General features: G+C 37.3%; 1 protein-coding gene across 1 annotated transcript in view; it reads left to right on the top strand.

Annotated features, from left to right (window-relative positions):
* The first annotated feature begins 213 nt into the window (after nt 1-213).
* The window catches only part of LOC149829710 (actin-interacting protein 1-2-like), a 35464-nt gene continuing 8393 nt past the window's right edge, over nt 214-27284 (top strand). The window contains exons 1-3 of the mRNA XM_090015272.1: nt 214-257; nt 12520-12681; nt 16756-16939. Of these exons, the coding sequence (XP_089871398.1) occupies nt 214-257; nt 12520-12681; nt 16756-16939 (390 nt within the window). The remainder of the gene's footprint in view (nt 258-12519; nt 12682-16755; nt 16940-27284) is intronic.

Below are 27284 nucleotides of genomic sequence, written 5' to 3' on the forward strand. Positions count from 1 at the left end.
TAGGCTCGATTAGACCTGGGTCTAGACCCGGTATCCTACCCAAAAATATGATCCAAGTTTGGTTCCACCTAGGTCGAACCAAAGCCGACCTATTGACACCCTTACATACAATGTCGTAAGCTTAAAGTAAAAACAACCACGATCTAACATTAATGTAAAAGGCTGACATGATTCCTGAATGAGTAGATGCATCATTACGAAGGGCAATATAAGATGGGGAAAGCATTTGACCCTCTAATTGGAACTCACAGGAGAAGGTTGGTTTGAGCAAATGTATTCAACATGGTCGAATTCGTAAGAATGAACACTTAGATCATATTTTTTTATGTAAAAATATTATTTTTTGAAGGTTGAAAGTTTGGTACATTGTAGGCCGTTGATTTTTTAACCCTGAAAAAATCTCACATGCATGTTATAATAACATGTTTCAAAGGTCCTTTTCTACTAAACTAAACATGTAGATCGTGTCAAATGTGCAAAAAATAATAAAAATATTACAGTTTTTCACTGAGGGGTTCCTTACCCACGAGGGGTAGCAAATATTGTCCCATAAAATGGTCCTGGTTTTTTTGTGAGCAAACTTTCTTGGATGACATCCAATCACTAAAGTGTCATAGTGAGTTTCCACTTTCTCAGTAGGATAGAGTGTGCGCTTAATTGTTGGGTAGTTCTGGGGTAGGACCTTGTCTCTGTGTGCTGGAACAGGTCGCTAAGGACAAATTTCACCATTGTGCGCTCAAAAAGTGACTATTTAGAAAATATTTAAAAAATTTTAATGTTTAATTCTTTAGGATAATGACGGCATCTATTTTACAATTTAACAATATTTTAATCTAAACTTTATTTTTTAATGACAAGAAAACCCGTATCGAAGACCAGGTCGCTTAATGGGCTCGGCCCACTGCGATATAAGACCCTCAAAGATTAAGACACAACCACCCTATTTTGTGGATTCTGATCGGGTGCAATCACATGGCACAAAATTTGTGCATTATGCACTTGACTGCCCTCCATCAGGCCCTGGGCCCCACAACTGACAGGCTGTCCTTAAGATGGAGGGTGATCAGGTGCTTAATGTTGGTGCAATTATATTGTATCTGATATTTTCATTGTTTTTATGTCCCCCGTACACCTGACGCCCGAACCGGATAAGCAATTCAAATCTTGTGCAGGCCCCTGTCAATTCCTCTGAGTTTCGATCTCGCGACCCTATCGTTGAAGTAAACTTTTCAGTTCAAACTTGATAACTGACAAAATCAATATGCTTCCCAGAAAGTGAATCAACTCACCATGTCATCCAGCCATTAGAATAATTTGGCAATCAAATACTTAAATTGTAAACCATTTTAGATCTCGAATAATTTGGCAATCAAGTACTTAAATTGTAAACCATTTTAGATCTCTCTCTCTCTCTCTCTCTCTCTTGTAGGGGAGCAATTCTCGTGGTCAAATATGAGGTCTCGCCCTTGCTTGCGGATACTTGATCGCGTTTTTCTCTCCCCAGAACTATTTCACGCAGTTCTGGATGTCACTGCTTGTCTGCTGCCACGGACCATGTCCGATCATGGACAAATGACTGTTTCGTGGGGCGCAGGCTTCAAGGCATGTCGTAGGTTCTTCTTTGAGGAATGGTGGCTTCGGATGCCAGACTTTCAGCAGTTGGTAGGTCAATCGTGGGCGCAACCTGCTACGGGATCTTGGGTGGCCATCCGCATCCATGTTAAGCTTCTTCGTCTTCGGAAACGTATTAAGGAATGGCTAAGTTTTAATAACCTGAACAAGTTTAGGTTCATTGGCCAGTGGGAAGCTGAGCTCTCTGATTTGGCCCAACGTCAGGTCGATCTTGTTGGTGTACCGAAGGGTCAAGTGCTTCAATTGCAGGAGCGTATCGTCGTACTCTCTACTCTCGTTGCAGAATGGAGAGCACGAGATGAGCTTAGATGGAAGTTGAGGGCTAGAGTTGCATGGTTGGCTAATAGCGATGATAATACACATTTTTTTCATATGAACGCATCAAATAAATACAGTAAGAACTGTATACTCTCGATCGAGATCGATGGATGCCAGTTTGGTCCGCACAATTGCCTGCCAGCTATTACTTCTTATTTCTCCAGGTTGTATTCGGCTGACTTAGGCGTCAGGGGGGTCATCGGCGATATGTGCTATAAGCAGTTGGCGGCAAACCAATTTGTTTCTTTGCAGGTTAGATTCACTGAAGTGGAGATTTCGAATGCTATTAGCGAACTATCGGGATGGAAGGCACCAGGCCTTAATGGTTTTCACATTGACTTCTTTAAAGCATTTTGGTCAACTGTAAAAACTGACCTGCTCCACTTGTTCGATGAATTCTATCGTAATGCGAGGCTGCCTAAACCATATCATGTGGCAGTCATCTCTTTGATTTCTAAGAGGCAAGGGGCATCAGACATATCCAACTTTAGGCCGATTTCGGTGATGGGTGCTCTGTATCGCATTATATCTAAGGTGTTGGCTAATCGGTTGCGCGCTGTCATTGATCAACTTGTTTTGTCCGAACCAGGGTGCTTTTATTCCAGGTCGAAGTTTGCAAGGATCCTTTATTTGTGCAACTGAGCTTCTTCACTCTTTACAGTCGACTGGATCACCGCACTTCATGCTAAAATTGGATTTTCACAAGACTTATGACAGAATGGCATGGGATTTTCTGATTGAATCTCTAACAAATATGGGGCTTGGCAGCCGATTTATAGCATGGGTTAAGGAGTTGGTCACAAAATCCGTATCATCAGTTTGCATCAATGGAATGAGAGGGGAAGAATTCAAGTTGGCTAGAGGTGTACGACAGGGTTGTCCTCTAGCACCTATCATTTTTAATATCGCGGTAGATGGTTTACCTATTCTCATGAAAAGGGCAGAAGAAACAGGCTTCTTGGAATCCTTGGGCATTCCTGGTTTTGTTTGTCACACAATTCAATATGCAGACGATACTTTAATATTTGGACATGCGAATGTTAATCAAATGTCTAGGTTGTACTTCATTATTAAAGTCTTTGCTGCAATTTCAGACCTTCGCCTGAACGAGAGTAAGTGCGCTCTGGTCTTACTCAATGCTGACCCTCTTCTCCAATCGGCTGCTGCAAGGATCTTCAACTGCCCAATATCCGACTTCCTGTCAATTTCTTGGGTCCATCGTTGCACTCTCTACAATCAGCGGGAACTTCTACTTGGATGTCTACCATAGAGCGGGTGCAAGGAAGATTGCAGGCTTGGAAGGCTCAATATTTATCTTTTGCGGGACGAGTGATGCTCATTCGCCATGTTTTAGCCCGATTACCAGAGTTTCGAATGAGCATGTCTATTATACCGACGACAGTAGAGCAGACGATCAATCGTTTGCTTTCGCACTTCCTTTGGTCTGGGAATGTGTCGCACAAAAAGTACCTGCTTGTTTCTTGTCAACAGATCATGCTTCCGAGGCACCAAGGTGGCTTAGAGATTCCAACTATGAGAAAGAGGAGCATCGTTTTAGTCTTGAAGTGGGCTTGGGAAGCTTCCATATCTCAATCTTCTTGGGCTATGATTGTTAGGCAAAAATATGGTAGTCTACATGAATCCCTTCTTTCCACGCCCAGTTCAGTGTGTCATTCGTCCCTCTGGCTAGAGTGGCGGAAGACACTTCGATCCTTCAGTGGCAGAGATTTTAGGCCTGTCCATGGCATGACATGGCTTCACTGGGCCATGGCGAGCGGAGATAGGTTCTCCATTAAGCAAGTTTACCATTCCTTGTTGCCATTCGGGATGAACTGGTTTCCCAGTGATTGTATGTGGGGTAAGGGGCCAGCTCCAAGGGCAAAAGCTTTGGCATGACTTGTGGCTCTGGATCGTGTTCAAACCCAAATTAATGTCAGGAAACGGGGGATTCAATTTCCAAGCATGTGTGTTCTTTACGAGAAGGTTGTAGAGGACACGACTCACCTATTTTGGCTCTGCCCGGTCATTCTAGACTTATTTTTTTAAACTTGGGGTGCGCCACTTGTTCAAACTCGTCTGTGCTCCGTTATTTGGGACCTCTTGCTTGGTCCCAGGATTGTACGACACAAAAAAAATGGAGATTACTGTGGCGGGTTTGGTTGCTTTCAGCATGGTGGGTCATATGGACTGAAAGAAACGACATCTTCTTCAGGGGCATCAAATTCGATTTCGAAAGGCTTCGACAACAGGTCATGTCTGATGTGTATCTGGCTCTTAAATTACATAGTAGGGGGGAGGGGCTGATCGGCTTGTACTCTGAACTATGTACAATCGCCATCTAGATTGTGGCTGTTTTGCTCTTATGTTTCTCTTTTGTCTCTCCCATCCAATATTCTGTTGGATGTATTTTGGTAATGTTGAATGGTGAATGTTCTCTCTCTCTCTCTCTCTTGTACATGCGCTACAGAGTTTGTAACCCAAACTGAAACTACAACACCACACGTATATTTGTGCGGATGCATAAACATGAAATTTTGCCCATCCAAATGGATGGGTTTCATAGATTTAGGCGATGTTTGGAAACTAGTTGTCAGAAGTAGCCAGAGTGGGAATACCAACACCAGAATTGTTGGTGATGGATGGAGTTGTAAGAAATGATGCAAGTGAGATGGTATTTGACACGTCCAATTCCACATTTTACATCCCACTTACATGAGGTGGTAGTTACCAAATACTACACCAGATCTCACACAGGTAACTGCTTCAACAACCTTCCTAATGTTCTTTCAGTATTATTTCCAACTTTTTAGTTGCATTCCAAACAGATGCACATGTGGAAGTGGTAAATCTCCCGTAAAATCAAAGTGGGCGATAAAGTAGTCGGAAGTCATAGGAAAAAAGGTTTCATTTCAAAAAAATTGCCTAGACCGGATATGTCTTATTTGCAAAATGGGACACCAGTTGATATGGCATTCAATCCATTAAGAGTACCTTCACGAACGAATGTGGGACAAATATTTGAATGCTCACTCGAGTTAGCGGGAGACCTGTTGGGCAGATATTATAGAATAACACCCTTTGATGAGATGTATGTTGGGTTTCCCTCCTTTGTGGGATCCATTGGTTCGATGCACATTCAGTATCACTGCAGAATTTCAAGCACGATGCTTGATCTTTTCGAAGATGATTTAGAGTATTTGCTGGATAGCGATTTGTAGAAGTCCTCTCAGCTAAATGACTTTTCAACTGTTCAGAGTTTGAGGTTCAGCGAGTTGTCGATGACGATTTGTGGTGAGTGCCTTCAGTTGCATAGCGATTTGTGGTTAGCGTTATGTGTTTCAGTCGGATGACGATTTGTGGTTATCGTTGGATAGCGATTTGTGGTATCGCTGGATAGCGATTTGTGATAAGGCGCATCGTAAGTTATGCAAGATATTTAGTCTTCCGCATTTAATGTGAGTCTTGTCTTCTATTTAAGGGATGAATGAGAGAGCAAAAGCAATGGGAGAGAGCAAAAAAGGCAGAATATTAGGGAGAGAGTGTGAGAAACACTTTTAGGGCACCGAAAGGGTGCGAAGGAAAAAAAAAACAAGAAGTGTTGCGACACTTCTTTCAAGACAGCTTCGTCAAGCTAGTTCTTCAAATCATTCGTTCTTTGTTCCTCAGTGAGGCATATCCTCTTGTTCATTTCGTTACACCTTGTGTGTTTGTAAGGCTTATGCCTTTTGGCCACTTTGTAATCTTTGTTTGAAGATAGTGGAAGTTGTTGACCTATTGGTCGTCGTGGACATACCTCAGTTGAGAGGGAACCACGTAGATCGTTGTGCGCTATTTTTATTTTCGCAGCTAGTTTGTTTTGGTTTATTTTTCTACCACTATCATCATCGTATTGTTTTTATCAATTCACACTTGTGGGGAGACCCGGTACGTCCATTTTAACCCCAACATATGGTATCAGAGATTTGGTTAGTATATTTGTGTGTGAAGTCATGGAGAATAACATTGGGCGTATGATCAGTTTGAATGGCACAAACTGGATGGCATAGAAAACTAAAATAGAAGACCTCTTGGGTTATAAAGATTTGGATGGACCCATAGACGGTGTGAGAGGCAAACAAGAAGAGATGAAAGATGTCGAATGAAAAAAACTAGACCGAAAGGCGATCAGTTTCATTCGACAATGGATAGATGATAGTGTCTTTCATCATGTATCCATAGAAACTTTGACGCATGGTCTTTGAACCAAACTAGAGAGCCTTTATGATAGAAAGGCAGCAGTGAATAAGGCCTTTCTATTTCGAAAGCTTGTGAACCTCAAGTATAAAGAGGGCGGCTCTATTGCAGAGCATTTGAATGAGATCAAAAGCATTGTAAATCAGTTGGCCACAATGAAAATCACTTTTGATGATGAGTTACAAACTTTGTTGCTCTTATTTCCCTTACTGAGAGTTGGGAAACCTTGGTGGTCACAGTCAGTAACTTTGCACCTGATGGAATGGTAACGATGAGCCAAGTTACCAGCAGTCTGTTGAATGAAGAGTCCAGGAGAAAGTCATTAGGTCCTTCTACCTCAAAGGCACTTGTGATTGAAAACAAGGGGAGAAGCAGAAGTAAGAGCGGGGCTCTGCACTACCATGGCAAATCCAGAGGCCACTCACACTCGAGCTCAAAGAAAGACGTCGAGTATTATTATTGCCACAAGAAGGGGCATATGAAGCGACAGTGCAGGAAGCTCAAGCTTAAGGAGTAGAACAGAGAGAAGAGCTCAGAAGAAAAATAAGGTGCCACAGTCACAGATGGAGAGCTCATGGTTGTCTGTGATGGCACTAGCATAAATTTGATCGATCAGGAGACCGATTGGGTGATTGACTCTGGAGCTTCATTTCATGTTACCTCACGGGTTGATTTCTTCACTTCCTACTCGCAAGGTGATTTCGGTAATGTCTGAATGGGAAATGAAGATGTGTCAAAGATTGTTGGCATGGACGACATTTGCTTGGAAACAAGTGTAGGCTGTAAGTTGTTGCTGAAAAATGTGAGGCATGTACCAGACATCCGATTGAATCTGATCTCTGCTGGAAAGTTAGATGATGAGGGCTATAACAACACCTAAAGTGATGGAAGGTGGAAGCTAACCAAAGGCTCATTGGTGATAGCCAGAGGAACAAAGGCTCGTTCCCTTTACACTTTGTAAGCGAAGATCTGGAAGAGTGTTGTGAATGTTGTGGAGACTGGCTCGTCCACAAAATTATGGCATAGAAGGCTTGGGCATATGAGCAAGAAGGGGCTGCAAGTCGTAGTTAAGAAAGAGTTCCTGACAGGTGCAGCAGGTACATCTTTGGAACCTTGTGTTCATTGCTTCCATGGTAAACAAAATAGAGTTTCTTTCCATAGATGCATTGCATCTAGAAAATCTCATGTTCTAAATCTTGTACATTCTGATGTGTGTGGACCTTTAAAGGTCAAGACACTTGGTGGTGCATTGTACTTTATGACTTTCATTGATGATCACTCTAGGAAAGTCTGGGCTTATACACTGAGGACTAAAGACCAAGTTCTAGATGTATTCAAGCACTTTCAGGCCATGGCTAAATAAGAAACTGGCAGGCAGTTGAAGTGTGTTCGCTCGGATAATGGTGGCAAATACATTGGGCCATTTAATCATTATTGCACCAATCATGGCATCAAGCATGAAAGAACTATAAGGATGACACCTCAATAGAATGGGGTTGCTGAGAGGATGAAGCACATCATTCTTAAGAGAGTCAGATGTTTGCTGTCACACTCTAAATTGCCAAGATCTTTCTGGGGTGAGACAATGAGGACAACAATTGATCTTATCAACTTGTCTCCTTTTATTCCCTTGAAGGGAGATGTTCCAGAGAAAGTTTGGATAGGAAAAGAACCTTTCTATGGACACTTAAGAGTGTTCGGCTGTAGAGCATTTATTCACATTCCGAAGGAAGAGAGGTCCAAGCTTGATCCAAAAGTCAAGCAATGCATATTCATTGGCTATGGACATGAAGAATTTGGCTACAGACTGTATGACCCTATTGATAAAAAGGTGGTTAGAAGTCAAGATGTTGTCTTATTGGAAGATTAGACCATTGAAGACATTGGTGAGTCTGAGCCATCAGAGTCCAGTACAGGTGATCTTATTGATTTAGATCCCCTAGATTCGCCGACTGTTCATGATTTCGTGGAGGAGATTCCACCTCCTCGCAATGATGCAAAGGAAGGAAGTGTTGAGTCAGAAATTGAGGGGGAGCCAACACCCCAAGAGTCACTTCCTCAGACTCCGATAAGGAGATCCACTAGAGAAAAACAGTCATCCAGAAAATACTCATCAAATGAGTATGTGATGATTACAGATCAAGGTGAGCCAGAAACTTTTGAAAAAGTTTTGGAGGATGAAAACAAGTCTGAGTGGTTTAAGGCAATGAAAGAAGAAATGGATTCATTGCATGCGAATCACACCTTTGATCTGGTAAAGACAACTAAAGGGAAGAAGGTGTTAAAGAACAAATGGGTCTTCAAGTAGAAGACTGATGAAAACAACTCTCAACCTAGATACAAGGCACGTCTTGTTGTGAAAGGTTTTGCTCAGAAGAAAAGAGTTGACTTTGATGAGATCTTCTCACCACTTGTGAAGATGCCCTCCATCTGAACTGTGCTCGATATAGCTGCAAGCATGAATTTGGAAGTTGAGCAGCTTGATGTGAAGACTGCATTTCTATATGGTGACTTGGAAGAAGAAATTTATATGGAGCAACCTGAGAGTTTCATTGACAAGGGTAAAAAGCACCTAGTTTGCAAGTTGAAGAAGAGCTTGTATGGATTGAAGCAAGACCAAGGCAGTGGTATAAGAAATTTGATTTCTTTATGAATGAGCATGGATACTCAAGAACCTCCACAGACCATTGTGTGTTTGTGAAGAAATTTCCAGATGGTAATTTTATCATTCTCTTGCTTTATATGGATGATATACTGATTGTGAGCCAAGACATCAGCAAGATTAGCAAGTTAAAGTTGGAGCTAAGTGAGACATTTGCCATGAAGGATTTAGGTCCAGCAAAGCAGATTCTTGGGATGAGAATCGTTCATGACAGATCACATGAGATGATATGGTTATCTTAAGAAAAGTATATCAGAAAGGTTCTTGAGAGGTTCAACATGGACAAAGCAAAGCCTGTTAATTGTCCACTTGCAGGCCATTTCAAACTTAGCTCAAGACAATGTCCTACAAATGATGAAGAAGGAACAAAGATGCAGAAAATTTCCTATGCTTCGGCAGTAGGTTCGTTGATGTATGCTATATATATATAAAGTAATGCTAAGCTGCTTCGGGATTACCTACACACATAGTAAAATCATAGATGTAGTATCTTCTCAATCGGACTCCGTGTTCAACATAGTTATTTGATAAGAATCATGTCCGGATCATGTTTTTGGACATAAAATAAGATTTTTTAAATCATGAAACTTTGCTACATTTTAGGCCGTTGATTTTTTTAAGGTCTTAAAAAACCTATACAATGATTACAATCGCATGATCTAAAACTTGTTTTCTGTTTAAAAATGCATATAGATCACATTTATAAGGTCTTATCAACTAAAAAAAAAACTACAAGATTTGGAAAACCCAAACCTTTTACTAGATGGGAGTAGGTGCTCTATATATAGGAAGAGGGACCGTCCAACTAAAAGAAGGTCCAAAATCTACAACCCATGATAATCCACGGTGTTCTTTTTCTAACAACCGAGTTTTATATCGATCACATTTTTTCAACAAAAGAAACTTTTTTTAAGCTATGAAAAAATTGAGCATTTGTGACCATTGATTTTTGAATCACCAAAAAAAAACACTTGCATAAACTGGATTCCCATGAAACAAAAAATTTGATCCCAACCAAATAGACCATGTAGATCATATCTATAAAGATTCACATAAAATAACACGAGCTATGAGATATTGCTCATTTCAACTCATTAATATTGTATGCACATCCCCACTAACTAACTATGTATATATTGTATGCACATCTCCACTAACTAACTAACTAACTAACTAACTAACTATATATATATAAAAGGAAGACTCTATTAAACATCAAGAAGTCTTTTTTTTATGAGGAATGTTGAAACCACCTGCGAAATCAGACCCTGCGCTGGCTATGCATATCGCACATTCAGCCGTTGATACCACGGTGTAAACCCCCTGAGACACACCTTGTCTTTAGGGAGTCGTCTTGCTTCGGCACGAGCTAAAGGCATGATACCCTTACCCTTCATAATGCAAGGGGCTGACATTTGTGAGAAACTCTAACCACCCGCCTAGCAGCCAAGGGCCCTTCCATTACACAAAACCCTTTGGGGCTACCAATCCACGTCTCCATGACTTGCTACTTACTATATTTGTATCCATGACTTACCACCCAAGGAATTGGCATCCACGCCATCTTGTCCGTTGAAGGGCATGACCAGTCTCCCTAAGGTTATAAATTAATGAGACATGATCAACTAGGCTAAGCGACTAATGGCTCTCACTTCTTTTTTTTGAAAGGCAAGGTGGGGTTTGGCAGACCCCATCAGTTATTCAACCTACCATTGGGTTTTGAACCTGCAACTTCCCACTACAAGGAGACATGCACTGACAGCTCCTACCAACAACACAGCTTTGGCTACTAATGACTCACTTAATTAGGAGCAAATATGTATTTTGGCAACGTCTTAACATAATCTTACTTAGGACAAGAAATAAATAGGAAGAGTTTGACTAGCCCTGAACCCATCATCTAGCTTGACTTGACCCATTGCTTGGTTAACTTTGAGTTTCTCATAGCTACATTTACAAACATAAAAAATGAACCAGAAGAGACAAATAAGCTGTGTTGATTGAGGGAGAATTGTCTTTTTCTTTTTATTTTTTTTTGCTGTTTGATGAGCAAGTTGAGGGATAACGCCATGAACCTGAGACCCCAATTTGTATATATTACATAATAATATTTTGTCAAAAAATAATGTTTTTTATATTTCAAAGACCTGTTTGTTCCATTTTCATGGATGGGAATGATCTATCATACAAAAATAGGCATCGATTTTTAAAAGCTCTTGCCAGTTCAATTTAATTGAGAGAAGTATGAAAGGATTAATAAAAGGTAACCAACGGGGGCTCTGCTTGTTTGGTAGGAGTTGTTAGTGCAAGTCACCATGTGATGGAACGTTGCAAGTTCAAAACCCAATGGTATGTAGTGTAACGGGTGGAGTCGGCCTAACCCCATCTTGCTTATTAAAAATAAGAAAGAAAAGGTAACAAAAAAAAAAACTGAGACTCACCGATGCCAACATGACAATTTTAACTGTGATGTTTAAGGGGGTGTTTGTGTGTCATGGAAAATTCAAGTTTTTTCGCAAAAAATGCATCGATGGGCGTGCGTTTCTGCAGAACTTACAATGCCAAAACAAACATGGCGTATGGAAAAATGCCTCGACGGGTGTGTCATTTTACACACTTAACTCTCATTTTTCTCGAAAAACTGTTCTCATGTGGGTCCCATTTAGTTTCCGCCGCAGAGGAATCCACTAAAGAAGTGCCGCAGAACCCTATTCCTTGACAAGAAAACGTCGCTAAATGTTTGTTTCATCGTAGCCAAAAGACTAGAAAAAGAGGCGTCACATTTTTTAAATGCGGCCCAACTTTGACAATCCATGCAGCAAACGTCTGGTCGACTCGGAATCGTAGCTTTCTCAAAAGCCAGTCTGGTAAAAGGTCCCTCAAGGACAGAGTAGGACGCCGGACCCACTTGAATCCAGACCGAGTTCGTCCTATCGTTTATGAATGCCAATGGATTCACATAAATGAATGCACCATCTAAATCTAACCCATGGCCTAGTCTCAGAGTGCAAGCAAAATATGAGGGACCGACAATCTGCCGTCGGTGATGATTTTTTATTCTTCTTTGGATTATAAAAAAATATAATAGAAAAAAAATAGATACCAACGGGAGATCCGCTTATCTGGCAAGAGCAGTTAGTGCACGTCACTTGTGTTGGTTGTAAGTTCGAATCCCAATGGTACTGTCGAAAAAAAGGGAAAAAAAAAGTAAATGCGTGTGACCCTGTCCACTAATAACCTAACAGGCTTACACGTTTGGCACTCAGAACCGAACAAACTTTTTTCTCTTAAATAGTTTAATGTTGCTAATTCCATTTAGTGCACGTCACATGTAGTTTTTTTATTATTTATAATTGAATCATTTGCACACAATTAAAAAATGACAAAGCAAGCATGCATAATGTTGCTAATTCCATTTTCTTTTGATACCTCAAAGAGTAAGGAAAGGGTGATTTTTTTGTCTTTCTATCATTGACATTCTGTTTATGATAGAGATAATATCTTTTTTTTTTCTAGCATTATTTACCATATGTGAAGTTTGATTGAGATTGCCTTGATATTTTACATTTAAATTTGTTTCGGTTGTATTTTGTGCTTTGCACAATTTATAGTTTAATCCATCTTTGTCATGTTGATCTCCTTCTCTTTGTTGTATTTTTTGTTTTTGTTTGTAGGTGGGATTCAGGATCAACTGTTGGTGAGTTTGACGGTCATTCAAGACGTGTCTTAAGTTGTGCATTCAAGCCTACAAGACCTTTTCGTATTGTTACATGTGGAGAAGATTACTTGGTGAATTTCTATGAGGGACCACCATTTAGGTTCAAACTGTCACAAAGGTTAGTCTTGTTTATGGTTTTAAGAGATTGATTTATACTATATTAGGTCAAGGATAGTGCAAATTTGCTAAAGGTTCAGCTGTTTTAACATAATTGTTTTGTATGAAGAATCCTTTGGTACATTGTCTTTCTTTTTTGGTAAAGGTATGAGGATCCAATGCAGGAACTGAAGCGTGACATGTTAGCCTGTCGAAGCAAATGAAATTCTAATAGCTATTCAGTATATGATGTGTTAGCTTTTAAGTAAATAATGACCATTCTCAAACTTTAGGAGTGCACTCTGGCTTGAAACATTACTATAACGTTTAACTTGCAATGGAATATAAAATCATGGTATAAATAAGTGTTCCTAGTATCTTCATGCTTGAATGACATTTTCCAAAAGCAATGCACATGATGTAAATAATATTTTCTCCAAATTGTAAGGAATTATGTGCTCTAGTGAGGGAGATGTATACCTGCCCTTTATCTGATGTGTAGTCTGTTTAAAACTAGTAAGAGAATTAACTAATAACATCCAAGGGGAATATATCAGGGTATTGAAGATAACATTTAAACTATTATTCCTAAAATGGCCAACACAGGTTTAAATTAACTGCACCGTCTAGGTAAATGTTTTAATATAATTGATCTTTGTTCTTGTAGGGACAGGACTACCACTTTTTCTACCAAAAATCTAAACAGATTTTTCAAGCCATAACTAGAGAGCTTTTCTGTCCTAGAGGATGGGCCCTGCTGGTTTCCAGATCACAGTTCATATCTTGATAATATTGCTTCAAAATACATTATAACTGCCAAGCCCCCTTCATGAGAGCGATATAGTTATGAATTTAGTCTGAGCACATCAGGAACACTTACTAATTTAGGTCTCTCTCCCTCTGTGTTTAAGGCTGGAAGGTTATAAAAATGGCAAAAAGCAGAAAATATGACAAGAACATGAGGGGCTTGGCAAACTTTCCTTTTCTTAACAGTTAACATAGGTTATGGATATATAAATGATAAAAGAGTAAGTTAACCGATAAGGGAAAAGGCTACTAACAAATGACGCTTCTCTAGAAAATCTAATTGCACATTCATAAAGGTTTAAGTTTCATATATACATATGGATTCATACAGTTTGAGGATTTGATTAACATATTTGTTAGATTTGAAATTAGATCAAACTAGATTAGCTTTCTATTCAAAGTAATTTAAACATGTATCTCTATTTGAATCTTTATGGCTATGGCCACATATGAGAAAAAATGGAAAGAATGGAGAATGGGGCATGCCAAGATTATGTCTTGGGTCATTAGTAGTCTTGATATCAAGAAGTGCTTGAGTCTAGCTAAATTTGAACATGCAAATAAATATTTGCATGAGACTATCTTAAGAAAATGTATTCTCTTAAATCTATGTCACATGGGTGCAGGTGCAGGGGCAGGGGTGCGACACTTTAAAAAAACTTGGGTGCGGGGATGCGGCAAAAAATTGGACATAAATGACCCTGGGTGCATTGACTGCACCCAGGGTCAGGTTGATCGCATCGGGTGCGGGTGCGATGTGAGTGCGGCACCTAGTTGAAGAGTCCCTGTGACATAGTCTTAAAGATATTACCCACATTTGCAACTTGTAAGACAAGGTACACACTATGATTCAAGGAGAAAAATGTATTAGAGAATATTTTAGTAAGTTGTTCGACCTTTGGAATGAGTTTGCTCTTCTTGAGTCACAAGGACATTATCCCAAAGACATAGAACTCCGTCAAAGACAAATTGATGTGAAACATTTCTAGCAATTCATCAATGGTCTAAGACCGGAGTTTGAGTCTACTAAATCGGCTTTTCTTCATAAAGGAGAAGTTCTCTCTATTGAAGAGCTAAGTATAAAAGAAAATAGACTAAAAAAAAGACATTTAAAGATGATGATAATTTGGTCATAGCCGTGTCTAGGCTGAGAAACCATGTCCATGCTTACCAACTACTACATTATAACTATCACATTATAAGAGACCAAACAATGATAGCTATGGAAAGCAAGACAATGAGTTTGAAAAAAAAATAAATTATTTGCTATTATTGTCGTGAACTGGGGTATGTCAAGATATATTGTCCTAAACTAAAGATACCCTATGAGAAGAAGGTAGCCTCCGTTGCTCAAGAGTCAAGTGAATTCAAAGCTACACAAGAATCAACTATTGAGAGCATGTCCTTGACTCAAATTGTAGAAGCTCTTCAACCTCTATTCAAAGGAGCTTCACCAACCGAAACTACGGTCTCTTCTGTTGGCATCTTTGATCCCAGTAAGTCTCTTTGGCTTCTTGGCTCATGTGCCTCATTTCATATGACACTAAATTGTGATATTTTATCTGGATGTCATAACTCAAGCGAGTCAAATGTTTTTTATTGTTGATAGAATATCTCTTGAGATAAAGGGAATAAGAAATTTTGAAAATATTTTAAAGAGATTTTTTATTCAAAAAATTAGATATATTCCCAAGTTAAGCCTAAATCTTTTATTTGTCTCTTAATTATGTGACCTTTGGTATAATGTTTCTTTCTCTTCTATTGGTTTATGAGTGCGGGATCGTCTCTCAGGGAAGCTGATTGGAGAAGGCTGTAAAGAAGGAGGTTTATACTACATAGATTTTTTGGAAATACCTAAGAATACTTTTTGTTATAATGTTTAAAAACTGAATTTTGGATTTTGGAGCTCCCTAACCAAAATCTTCTGAAATATTATCTGCATGAATGCAACCAAAACTGATTGGAGCTCCCATGTGGCAGGTCATGAATCCCCTTGTCATTTTGTGGTTGATGTATGCTTCAAAATTTCCCTTCATATCTTCATCTGGTCTGATACCATCTTCAGATTGATGGTAACATGATTATGTTCCTTTGATGTGTGAAAGAATATGTGGTGTGTGCGAACTGTGAAACAAGGTGAGAGAAATGAGTGAGTGAGGAGGAAGAAGAAGATATAGGAAAAGAGAGGAAGTGAGAAAAGACAAGGGAGAAAGAGAATAGGGGCTGGAATCGTTCCCTATCCCTCTCATATTGACCCTTATAAAGGTAATTTAAGTCAGTTTACAAAAATGCCCTTCATAACTATATCTTTTGACCTATTGGGTCTTGAATACAAAAAAGGACTTCACTAGCCAATCAATTTTGACTCTCATGTAATGCTTCCTTATAACATATTGTACTTCAAAGGATAAACCAGAGTTGCCAGTTGGGGAAGCGATTCGGGTAGCGGAAGCGGGAAGTGAGGGGGAAGCGAAAAAAGGAAAAAACAAAAAAAGGAAAAAACAAAAAAAGGAAAAAAAGATACATTTTGGAAGCGCCACGTTTCGCGCCTCCGAAATACGCTTCGGAGAAGCATGCTTCCCCATGTCCTATGGTACTTCCGGTAACCCTGGGATAAACCTCTAAACTGGTCATCATGATGTATATGAACCCTTTATTTTTGTTACCTCATTAATTCACTGGTCTGCACTCCAGTTAGGCTAACCAAAACAGAAAAAGTGAAAAAGTGGAAAACTTCCCTTAAGTATCCACTAAACCTGCCATCTTCTGATCGATGCAATTGGATTGAGTGTTAGATGTCTTCATCCTTCTAAGATTTTAATTCATGGTAGCCTCTTGGTTCAAGATAGAACGCAGAAACATAACATTTATTCAAGTTTCCTTGCATTGCTTGTTTGGCCCATCAAATATTGTGCATTGGTGTGATTTGGCTACATTGTTTACAAGATGCCTTTCCCCATTAATTGTTGAAGCATACTCTTTATTTTGGAGCAACAGTCGTGTCCTTGATTTGCAGAGTCCAATGCAAAACTTCTGGAAAAATGTTCTAGGGTTCATATTAATTAACATCGAGTGCTTGGTATTTTTTCTTTTTTTTTTCAAAATTTCTTGTAGGAGAAATGTAGTCATTATTTTAATTTTATGTCAATGATAAAAAACTCATTCATGACATTGTAGCAATGTAGGCTTGTGGCCATAATAAAATATAATGTGCTGAGGAAGATGTTCTTGATTGTGTCTTACCGAACAGAGGTAGTATGTAAAGGAAACATTATTGTTTGAAGTGCAGGGAACATTCCAACTTTGTCAATTGTGTAAGGTTTTCTCCTGATGGAAGCAAGTTTATCAGTGTAAGTTCAGATAAGAAAGGTATACTATATGATGGGAGGACAGGAGAAAAGATTGGGGAGCTATCTGCTGAAGGTCACAATGGTAGCATCTATGCTGTTAGTTGGAGTCCTGACAGTAAAGCGGTATTTATGATATTCCTATGCTATTTTCATTATTGATTAATAATTATACTTCCAGTGGTGGACTTAGGATGCAAATATCTACATTGAATGATATCTACTTTTTCCTTTTTCAGATTCTTAGATTGATAATATGAACATTTTAATTGGAACACAATTAAATTTAAATGTTACTTATATAATCAAATGCCTGACTAATGGAGAGTTTTTCTTCTACTTTTTTGTTTTTTGGTTGATCGAAGAAGCACATTCATTTATCTGTTGAATGAAAGTTTTATACAATCTGGTTTACCTATATTCTAATGGTCTCCAGCACCATACTGGTTCTGATGGGGCTGTACTTGTCTGTATTACAGGTGTGAGTGGAAGTGTTAATCCAAAGTTTCATTGTGTGCTTTAGTCTGCTTTACTTTGGTATTGATAGAAATTCTTTCATATTTTCTGTGCAGTTGGATAAACCTGGTTGAGGTTATATTTGTCACAAAATGGCACGGATCCCAATACCCTCCATAATGGACTCCGAGGGTCAAAACATAATGCATTTGAACAAAAACATAAGAACTAAAATGAAACACAATAGAATGTGAGTAAATAACTTCATTAATAAAGAACAGTAAAAATACAAAAAAAATACATTTTAATCCTCATTACAATACACTAAAAAACACACAAGAAGCCTAAAACCATGGTTGCTAGTCGAGGAAGCTGGAAGCGATATGTGAAGTGGAAGCGGGAAGCGTGGCACTTTCAAAATTTTAGGAAGCGGGAAGCATGGGACGACTTAAAAGCGAATCAAGAATCGTCTCGAAAGCGAACCAGAAGCGAATCTGGAAGCGACCTAGGAAGCGAGGGGGAAGCGAAAAATAAAATAAAAATAAAAATACAAAAAAAGGGAGGAAATGCAGGGAAAGCGAAGGAGAAGCGTGCTTCCCATAAATGGGAAGTGTGTTTCCTATAAATGGGAAGCATGTTTCCCATAAAAGAGAAACGTGCTTCCCATAAATGGGAAATGCGCTTTTCAAAAAAATTGGCGCTTCTCAGTGCGTTTTGGAAGCGCGACGTTTTACGCTTCCGAAACATGCTTCCCCACTAGGCTAGGTGCTTCGAGTAACTCTGCCTAAAACTACTCATCACTCCCTCACCTTACAAAGGCACCCACCCACCCATATTTATAGAGAAAAGAAGGAAGAAGAGAGAGATTAAAGGAGAGAAAAAGGGAGACCACACTAACCATTGGACCATAAGTCAAACAACTAGTCCAAGTCAACCAAAGTTGACTTAACTTTAAAGTATATATATCAGAGTTACCGAAAGCACCTAGCCTAGTGGAAGCACGAAATATTGTGCTTCCGAAACGCGTTGGGAAGCGCCATTTTTTTTTAGAAGCGTGCTTTCCCGTTGCTTATCCCGCGCTTCTCATGCTCTTCCTCCCTTTTTTCATTTTTTTTTATTTTTATTTTTTCGCTTCCCCCTCGCTTCGTAGGTCGCTTCCGGTTCGCTTCCTAGGTCGCTTTCAAGATGATTCTTGATTCGCTTTTAAGTAGTCTCACGTTTCTCGCTTCCTAAAATTTTGAAAGTGCCACGCTTCCTGCTCCTGCTTCCTCGACTGGCAACCATGATATATGTTAACGCCCCCGCTCAAACTTACATTGACTCACTATAAGTTTGCAATTACAAAAGGAATCCCATTACACAAGATATCGACATGTTCTTCTATAATACAAATTCTTGAAGGAGCTTCTAGATCTTCCTTGATATGCTCGAAAGGTCTCTAGAATCATCAATAATGCCAATATTTTAAAGAGTGCAAAAGGAACAATCCAACTAAAAATAACTATATATATATATATATATATATATATATATAGAGAGAGAGAGAGAGAGTAATGGGTACGTGCTAAATAAAATATGCTAGATGAAACATGCTAAATGAGTTTTTCAGGGTTTTTTTGTTTTATTTTTAAATTCTAATCGTACAAATGTGATCTATGTACTTGATTTTATAGGGTTCAACTCTTTAAGTGTTCGATTCTGACACATGAGCGGGTTTTTATAACGTTTAAAAAATCACCATTCCAAAATCTTTGTTAATTTTCAGGCTCCAAATATCATTTTTTTCATCGAAAACACATGATCCAAGTGTGGATTCCTCGTAAATTGACCATGCCCAACACATTTATGGGTCAGAACTGCAAAAAAAAAACCCACACCAAAAGAGCAGAAAAACCCATTTAGCACATTTCATTCGCATATTTCATTTCGTACACACCCATCTCTCTCTCTCTCTCTCTCTCTCTCTCTCTCTCTCTCTCTCTCTCTCTCTATATATATATATATATATATATATATATATATATATATATATATATATATATATAAATGACCAAACACGCCAAAAATACAATACATATTTAATAAGACATTTTAATAATTTTCAAAATCTTTTAATAGTAAGAAAATTTTTCAACATCAATTTTGAAAGTCATTAAATTTTTATACACAATATTCATTGAGAGTCTCACCTCAATAGATAATTTTACGAAATCATAGTTCTTGATTTATAAGAGAACACAATTGCATATTATCAAAAGAAGAGATGCATGCATAAAATATCTCAAAGATAAACGTATAAATCATTCATCACTTTAAACATTCATGAAAACATGCATTATTGAAAGTCAATACACACATCTATCTCGAAAAGCACATTAATGCATGAAATATGAATTTTCAAACCACATCAATACCATGAATAAATAACTCACAAAAGAGTTTAACCCACACAAAAAATATTCATAAAGCAGGGTTTTTCAAAACAAGTAGCCATATTAAATGTACAACAGAAATAATGGGGAAGTTCAAAATCCCACGTACAAATCATAACAAGAGATATTTTGTAATAATGACAAATATTAATAACAATTTAAATCTCAACAATAGAAACAATATCTATAAATACACTCAAAATATTGCATCCTATGCAACCAAGGCATATCATGATGTAAATCACCCAAGATAACTAATCATGGAACACATTTAAAATATCTTTAAGCATGCAATTAAAACATATTCAATGCAAAATGCATGAAGAATTTTCAATAACCATTTCCCAGACAAGGGTAAATGAGTGATTTTTTTTTAGAAATTTTGTGGAGAGATTTGAAAATCCCACAAATATCAAGAAATGATATTTTGCAAACCTTCACAATAGTTCGACCACCATAAGCAATTTACCTCGCTTGACCTTCAAACCTCAAAATTCAAGTGTAATAGCTGCTAGAACAAGAGATCAATGACAATGCCACTTATGAGCTTAACAAACACACAAAAAGTGTGAACATCTCATCTATATAAAATAACACTTAAATAAGAGACAAACCTCAATGTTTCAGCTACTAGAAAAAGAGCATAATACAAACACACAAAAAGTATGAATAACCAATGGGTGCACCTAACTCATTGCAAACAAATCTTTCTTGTCTACGTAAAATGATACTTAAATAAGAGACAAACCTCAATATTCAAGTGCATCAGCTACTAGAATAAGAGTATAATACAAACACACAAAATGTGAATAACCAATGGGTGCATATAACTCACCACAAAAATATCTTTTAAATAAGAGACATAATAGGAGAAGACACGAAGTAAGAGAGCTTGTAATAAAAACAAACTAATGTCATCAAGAAGGATAAATGTATCAATTTTAACAATCTTTCAAACACCATATTTTCAAAATAGATAACCATCACAGATAAACATAATTATAAGTATTCATAATAACATTGTCCAAATAAACAAATGAGTGATATAACACACTCATAGAACTAGAGATCAAACAACCGTCAATTAGAGCCAAACTATAAGGCGACAATCTATACTGATAAGAAAACCAAGGTGCACACAACTCACCCCAACAAGCATCTCTTGTTCAACAAAAGCAACATGGATGTAGATACCAATCAAACCCAAGACAAGTGACAACACATCACTCATAACCTTTGGGAATCTAGACTAGTAAGATGACATGAGGTGCACACATAACTCACCTCAACGGCTAACTCTGACCCAACAACAAGGCCAAAAATAAATGGCGCATCCTAGAAAAATCTATGATGGACAAAAAACAATGCCAAAAGAAGGCAAAAAATACTCACGGAAATTGATTTTCAAATAAGTGAGTTCATATATAAAAGTACCGATTTGAAAAAACAAAGTTTTAAATCAAATCCAATAAAGGTAGATGAAGACTTAGAATGAATATAGTTCAATCATATGCACAACAATATGTCAATTGATGCAATCACTTCCAACACAAGATGTCTCATGACAAATTTTACAAACTTTGACAAGCAAATAATGGACAAGAATCATGCCCAATATAAATAATCTACATAGATGTGATGAAATTATGATGTTAGAGTATCTTTCAAAAGATAATGGAATCATGAATCCACCAATCAAGAAACAAGTGCACTAAGGCACATCATATACAAAAGATCCAATGAATCTCAATAAAAAGACAAAAGTATATGATTTTATTAAAGAAAAGCTTCTAAGAAGCTAGATCTAAATCATTAGTCTACTATTAGACAATTGATGACAAACTTATAGAGATTCACAAAGAGCTATATAACTATCAACAACCATGAACTCATATATATCATACAAAGAATTTTATCACAATGTAACAAATATAAAATCTTTAAGAAACATGCAATGAAGTATCAATGCACAAGAAAGAAACCACTAAGGGTTACAAAAGTGCACAAACACTCAAGTCACTAAGCTACCAAAAAGCACATAAAACTACTAAGGGCTAAGCAACAATCATACAAGAGTCTTTTAAAAAATATAAGTTTTATTCATAAAATGCTCAAGAAGCATACACAAGAACCCACTAAAAAATATAATGCATAATAGAGAAATTAAAATATGCATTCGAGTTCATGATGACAAATCATGCTTATGCCATCCAATAATAATCACAAAGGCTACATAATTAAAATCATGCATGGTCACATAGTTAGAATCACCAAAGAAACATCACTATATATTAAAAATCCCAAAGATAATCTATGTAAATACATACATTAAGAGACACAAAAAAAAATGTAAAAAATTAATATTTTGCAAAACATGAAACACATAAGATTTTAAGAAACCACATATTTTTGCAAAATATAATTTTTTCAATATACATATCCATAATCTAAAAAATATATTAAAAGACAATAATTTCTATTGAGAATGTAGGGTACGGGTCTGGTTCTAGACCCAAAATGATTCTTTTGTATTGTATTTACATGGTTGGTGTTATCGGGTCTGGGTTGACAGACCCGATCCAACTTGTATCATATATATTACATTGAATATAGGGCACAACTTCTCATTGAGAATCGTGTCAGTCATTGCTGCCTCTCCTTCTTGCAAATCCCTTTCTCTTCTGCTGTGGATGAAGATCTGGTCGAAGGTGCGTGACTTCTAACATGGTATCAGAGCAGGCTGATGTGATCATCGCAAAATTTTTCCTCTCGTAATATTCTCTCTCTTCCTTCTCTTTTCCTTTCTAATCCCTTATTTTCCTCCTTTTTGAAGGGAGAAAGATAAAAAAAACGGAAAGAAAGAGAGAAGAGAAAAGAAAGAAGAGAAGAGAAGAGGAACTCTTTTGCGGGTCTCACTTGACCTTAATTTTGAAAAATATTTTGAAATAACTCGCCTCCGTTTTTGAAATATTTGCGGGAAAATTGGGAGACGGGATCCGCTCATCGGTACGAGGTTCGACCGTTCCTGGCGCCTTTACCAGAGGTAATCGAACCAAGGGTCGAATCAATGCCTTTTGCTTTGCTAAAAAATTATCTAAGTATTTATCCTAAGTCTAAAATGCACAATGAATCATGCTTGTGCAAATGCAAAGATGTATGCTTTTTTTAGAAAATGTTTTGAAGAATTCCCAAGTGAATCCAATAAAGTGAAGAAATGTTTTCTAACTTAGAACTTAAGATTAAAGTTCTAAGTTTTTAGAATAATCAAGAGCTTGGGAAAATAAATTTGGAATTTGGAAATTGATCTTGAAGTCTTGAAATAAAAAGAGAATGAAGGAAATTTTCAAAGTCATAAATGGACTTTGAATTTAGAAGTTTTGAACTTGGATGAATGTTTGGAATGGAATTGAATTCCACTTTTGAAGTTTTGATTTTAGAAGGAAATGTGGGAAATCTAAAGGAATCGAGGAATGGGATTTGTAACAGTTGGAACTTCAAGATGAAATCCGAATCCAAGTTCTGGATTCTGAATAGAGTTTTGAGTTGATTTTTGGATTTAGGATCTGAAATGGGAACTTGATCTGAAATCTGGAATGAAATGGAATTGGTTTTAAGAATTGGAATTTAAAGTGAAATTTGGATTTGGAATTTTGAGTGGAATCGGATTCAAGATTTTGAATCCAAGATGATATTTGGATTCAAAATCTGAGATCCAAGATAGGATTGGATTCTGGATCCCAAGATGGAACTGGACCTGAGGTCCAAAGTAGAATTGGATTCTGGATCCTAGAATGGATTTGGATCTGAAGTCTGAGATCCAATGTAGAATTGGGTTCTGGATCCTAAGAATTGGAATTTGGTTCTGAGTCTGAGACCCAAAGTAGGGTTTGATTCTGAATCCTAAGAATTGGAATTTGGATCTGAATCTGAGATCCAATGGTAGAATAAGGATCTGGATCCTAGAATGGATTTGGATCTGAAGTTCGAGATCCAATGTAGAATTGGGCTCTGGATCCTAAGAATTGGAATTTGGATCTGAATCTGAGACCCAAAGTAGGGTTTGATTCTGAATCCTAAGAATTGGAATTTGGATCTGAATCTGAGATCCAATGGTAGAATGAGGATCTGGATCCTAGAATGGATTTGGATCTGAAGTCCGAGATCCAATGTAGAATTGGGCTCTGGATCCTAAGAATTGGAATTTGGATCTGAATCTGAGACCCAAAGTGGAATGAGGATCCTGGATTTAAAATAGAACTTGGATCTGTGATTGGAGATCCGAGGCGAAATGGGGTTTATACTTGGAAATCTGGATCCAAGTTGAGACTAGGATTTGGATTTTGGGTTTTGAGAAGTCCAAGTAGGACCTTGAAATCAAAATTTTGAATCTTAAAATTAGGTAGAATTTTAATAGAGATCTGATAAAGAAGAAGAAACACTTGGGATTTTGAAAAGGAGTTTTTGAAAATACGATGCAATTCTGCCCTATATGATGAATGAATTTGACTAAGTTTTGAAATTTGGAATTTGAAAAGCTATTTCATTCTTTAAATAAATTAAAATAAGATTGAAAATATAATACATCCTTGACTATGGTCATTGAATGTATTATATACTAATCTATATTTAAATTCAAGAGAAAAATGAAACACTTTTGGTGCTTTTATAGAAGTTAAAATGGGATTAACTCTAAATATACCCTGACTATGGCCATTGGTATAGATTTCGAATTAATCCTAAGTTAAATTCTGATAAAAGAAAGAAAATATTTTGAGAAACTATGATGAATTTTGAAAGTGGATCCAGTGTTATTTTGTAAAAGATAAAAATGCTAAGTTTTGTCCACACCCTGACTATGGCCATTGATGTGGATCATCAACTTAGTATCGATTACCTCTTACGAAATTGTGCACGTGCCATTCGTGTTTCACCATTGGTGAGAATTTGAGAAATAAAAAAAATGCATGAAAACAAGCAATTCATGATATTTTACAATGCTCATTCATTCTACCTAAAGCAGGAAATGTAAATTTTTATTTAAATCTAGATATTACAACTCATTGAATCAAGTTTACAACTTCATACAATAGACCTTTTCACATGTCTCCTGTAAAATGATGTTAGCATGAAACAAAGGTGAAACATAGAGAGGATTTAAGATGCTATATTGAAACTGGAATGTATACACTGATAAATAAAAAAAAGTGCATGTGCTAAATGTTTATGAGAAAATGCATATTGGAATGTATGTATGATGCATTGAACTGAAAAAGAAATGAATGCTAAAATGACATATTGAGCTAATGAGATAATGCATGTTATAACACATATATGATGACAATGAACAACAAATATACATTTATGCCAATGATTGATGCACAGATGATCTGTTATGTGTAAAATGGTGAAACATAAGGAAACAAGTAATATCAAATGATGCCACCAGATATGAACAAAATGCACAGATGATAGAAGCAAAATGAAATGAATGGTTAAAGTAAAAACTACAATCAGTAGTGTAAACAGCAGTTGGTGCCTAGGTGTTGCTGGAGTGTGGTGGGCTGAAGGTGGGCTGTGTTTAAAGCCCAGAAATGTTACTGTAGATGAATGGGATGGAGTACACATTTGTAAAATGGAAATGCTGGAAAATGGATAGGATAGGGTGAAGGTTTTTATATACAGGAGAATATAGGTGTTGTCGGGGTGCTACAGCAGATGAGTGGATTCTTAGTGGAGGGTGACAGCATATGGATGTTGAAAGTTATGTACTGATGGTAATGTAGGTGCAGCCTCACACAACTCAAAAAGCTTCATCTTCGGTGTATTTTTCTCGAAGACAGCATGGTTTTTCTGATGAGAGTCTTTGGCATTCAGACCCTTCATTCTTAGTAAAGGTAGGTATTGACTAGATAGTTACTAGCACATGACCACAAAACTATGGCATAAGGGACATTAGCGCATAATATTTTCACAACAATAAAATTCCTTAGCTACAGTCTAATGATGAAATTTTATAGGACTTCAGCATCGTTTCTTTATAGCCACAGGTAACATCAGATTGTATCGAATTCGTCAACTCTGGCAACACTTTTCTTGACTTCTGCAGGTGTAACTTCTGCAACATTGTAAGAATGCTGACGTAGATGCTATAAGGAGGCTTCAATAGACGTGGGCAAAGGGTGCAATGACCTGTTATGAATTCTTATGACAAGGTATAAGATATAACGAAACAGAAAGTAGCATAAAGAAAACAATATATGGTGCAACAACAAGGAAATCATGGATGTCATGAAAATATATAGGGACGATGATATTATAGTGCAAAAGTTGTGAAATATGAGAGGAAATATGCAACAACCGCAAGGCAACGTGGAAATACAACAAGAGAAGCTGATGGCTTCCAATTTTTTTTTTTACTATCATTAACAAAATCATACATTCAGAATTTAATGCATTAAAACTATCATAACAGTCCATCATAGTAGATATCTCAAGAGTTTTTGCAAGGAAAATATAAACACCTACCTCCAAAATGTTGTTTGGCAGATTACAGGGGAAGAGGTCACCACTCACCTGGAGCAACAGAGGATTGAACAGAATAGATGACGCAGGTGGCACCTGACTGCAACTACCAGGCAGATTCTGAAGCAAGTAACAATAATTGTGAAATCTGGCTACAAAAGTCCTTTGTTGGATTAGGCAGATTACTTACCATAACTCATGTGGAGCTATGCCCAACTTTTGGGCATACAATCTAAATCTTAGAATGCCTCCAATAGGCAAAAACCATCATGCTATAGAACCAGGGTGCTGGAAGTAAATTTGCTAAAACAACAAAAACCCATCAATGCCACAGAGAACAAATCAATAAGCTCGCCATTAGAACGCAAAATCACGCATACCCATAAGCTAAAAGGGAAAAGGAAAGAAGATGGAATCATAGGAAGCAAGGAGAATCCAACATAACTAGTATGAGAATTGAATAAAACAAGAGGATCTAAGAAATGCAGATATTTTAGCAAAGCTAATATACCGTAAAAGGGAAATTTTAATAGGATTTAATAATGACACAAAATTGGAGGATGAAATCTAAGATTGATGAAGGATTGTTACACAATGGCTCTAATCTGATACTAAAGCAGATCAGGTGTCCTTACTATATGTAACCTTCTACGGCCTTATGTAGGCAGTTCAAAGGGGGGGTCTCTTTAAACTCTTACATATGCAGAGATGGGGAGTAGCTACCAGAGGGATGCACTGATGATGTTCAAATGTTACAGAAAAATACATGCAGATGCTGGTTAGATAGGTACCATACAATGGCCAACGTGAAAACAACAAATCAAGTATCAATCAGAGGTCAAGACGGATATGAAAGGAAAAAAAAAATGCAAACGAAATCAAAATGATGGTGGATGAAAACAGGAAATCAAATATCCAAGAGGAATGACTATGATGCAAATTGGAAATCGGAATTTAGAAGAAAAACCCAGGATATAAACCAGCAAGTCAATAATCCACAAAAAAAAAAAAAAAAAAATATGAAACAAAACAGACTCAAATTGGAATGTTATAAGATGGAG

Source organism: Nuphar pumila, chromosome 8, assembly GCF_984573655.1.
Source record: "Nuphar pumila chromosome 8, dmNupPumi1.hap1.1, whole genome shotgun sequence".
In the NCBI taxonomy this organism is placed as follows: Eukaryota; Viridiplantae; Streptophyta; class Magnoliopsida; order Nymphaeales; family Nymphaeaceae; genus Nuphar; species Nuphar pumila.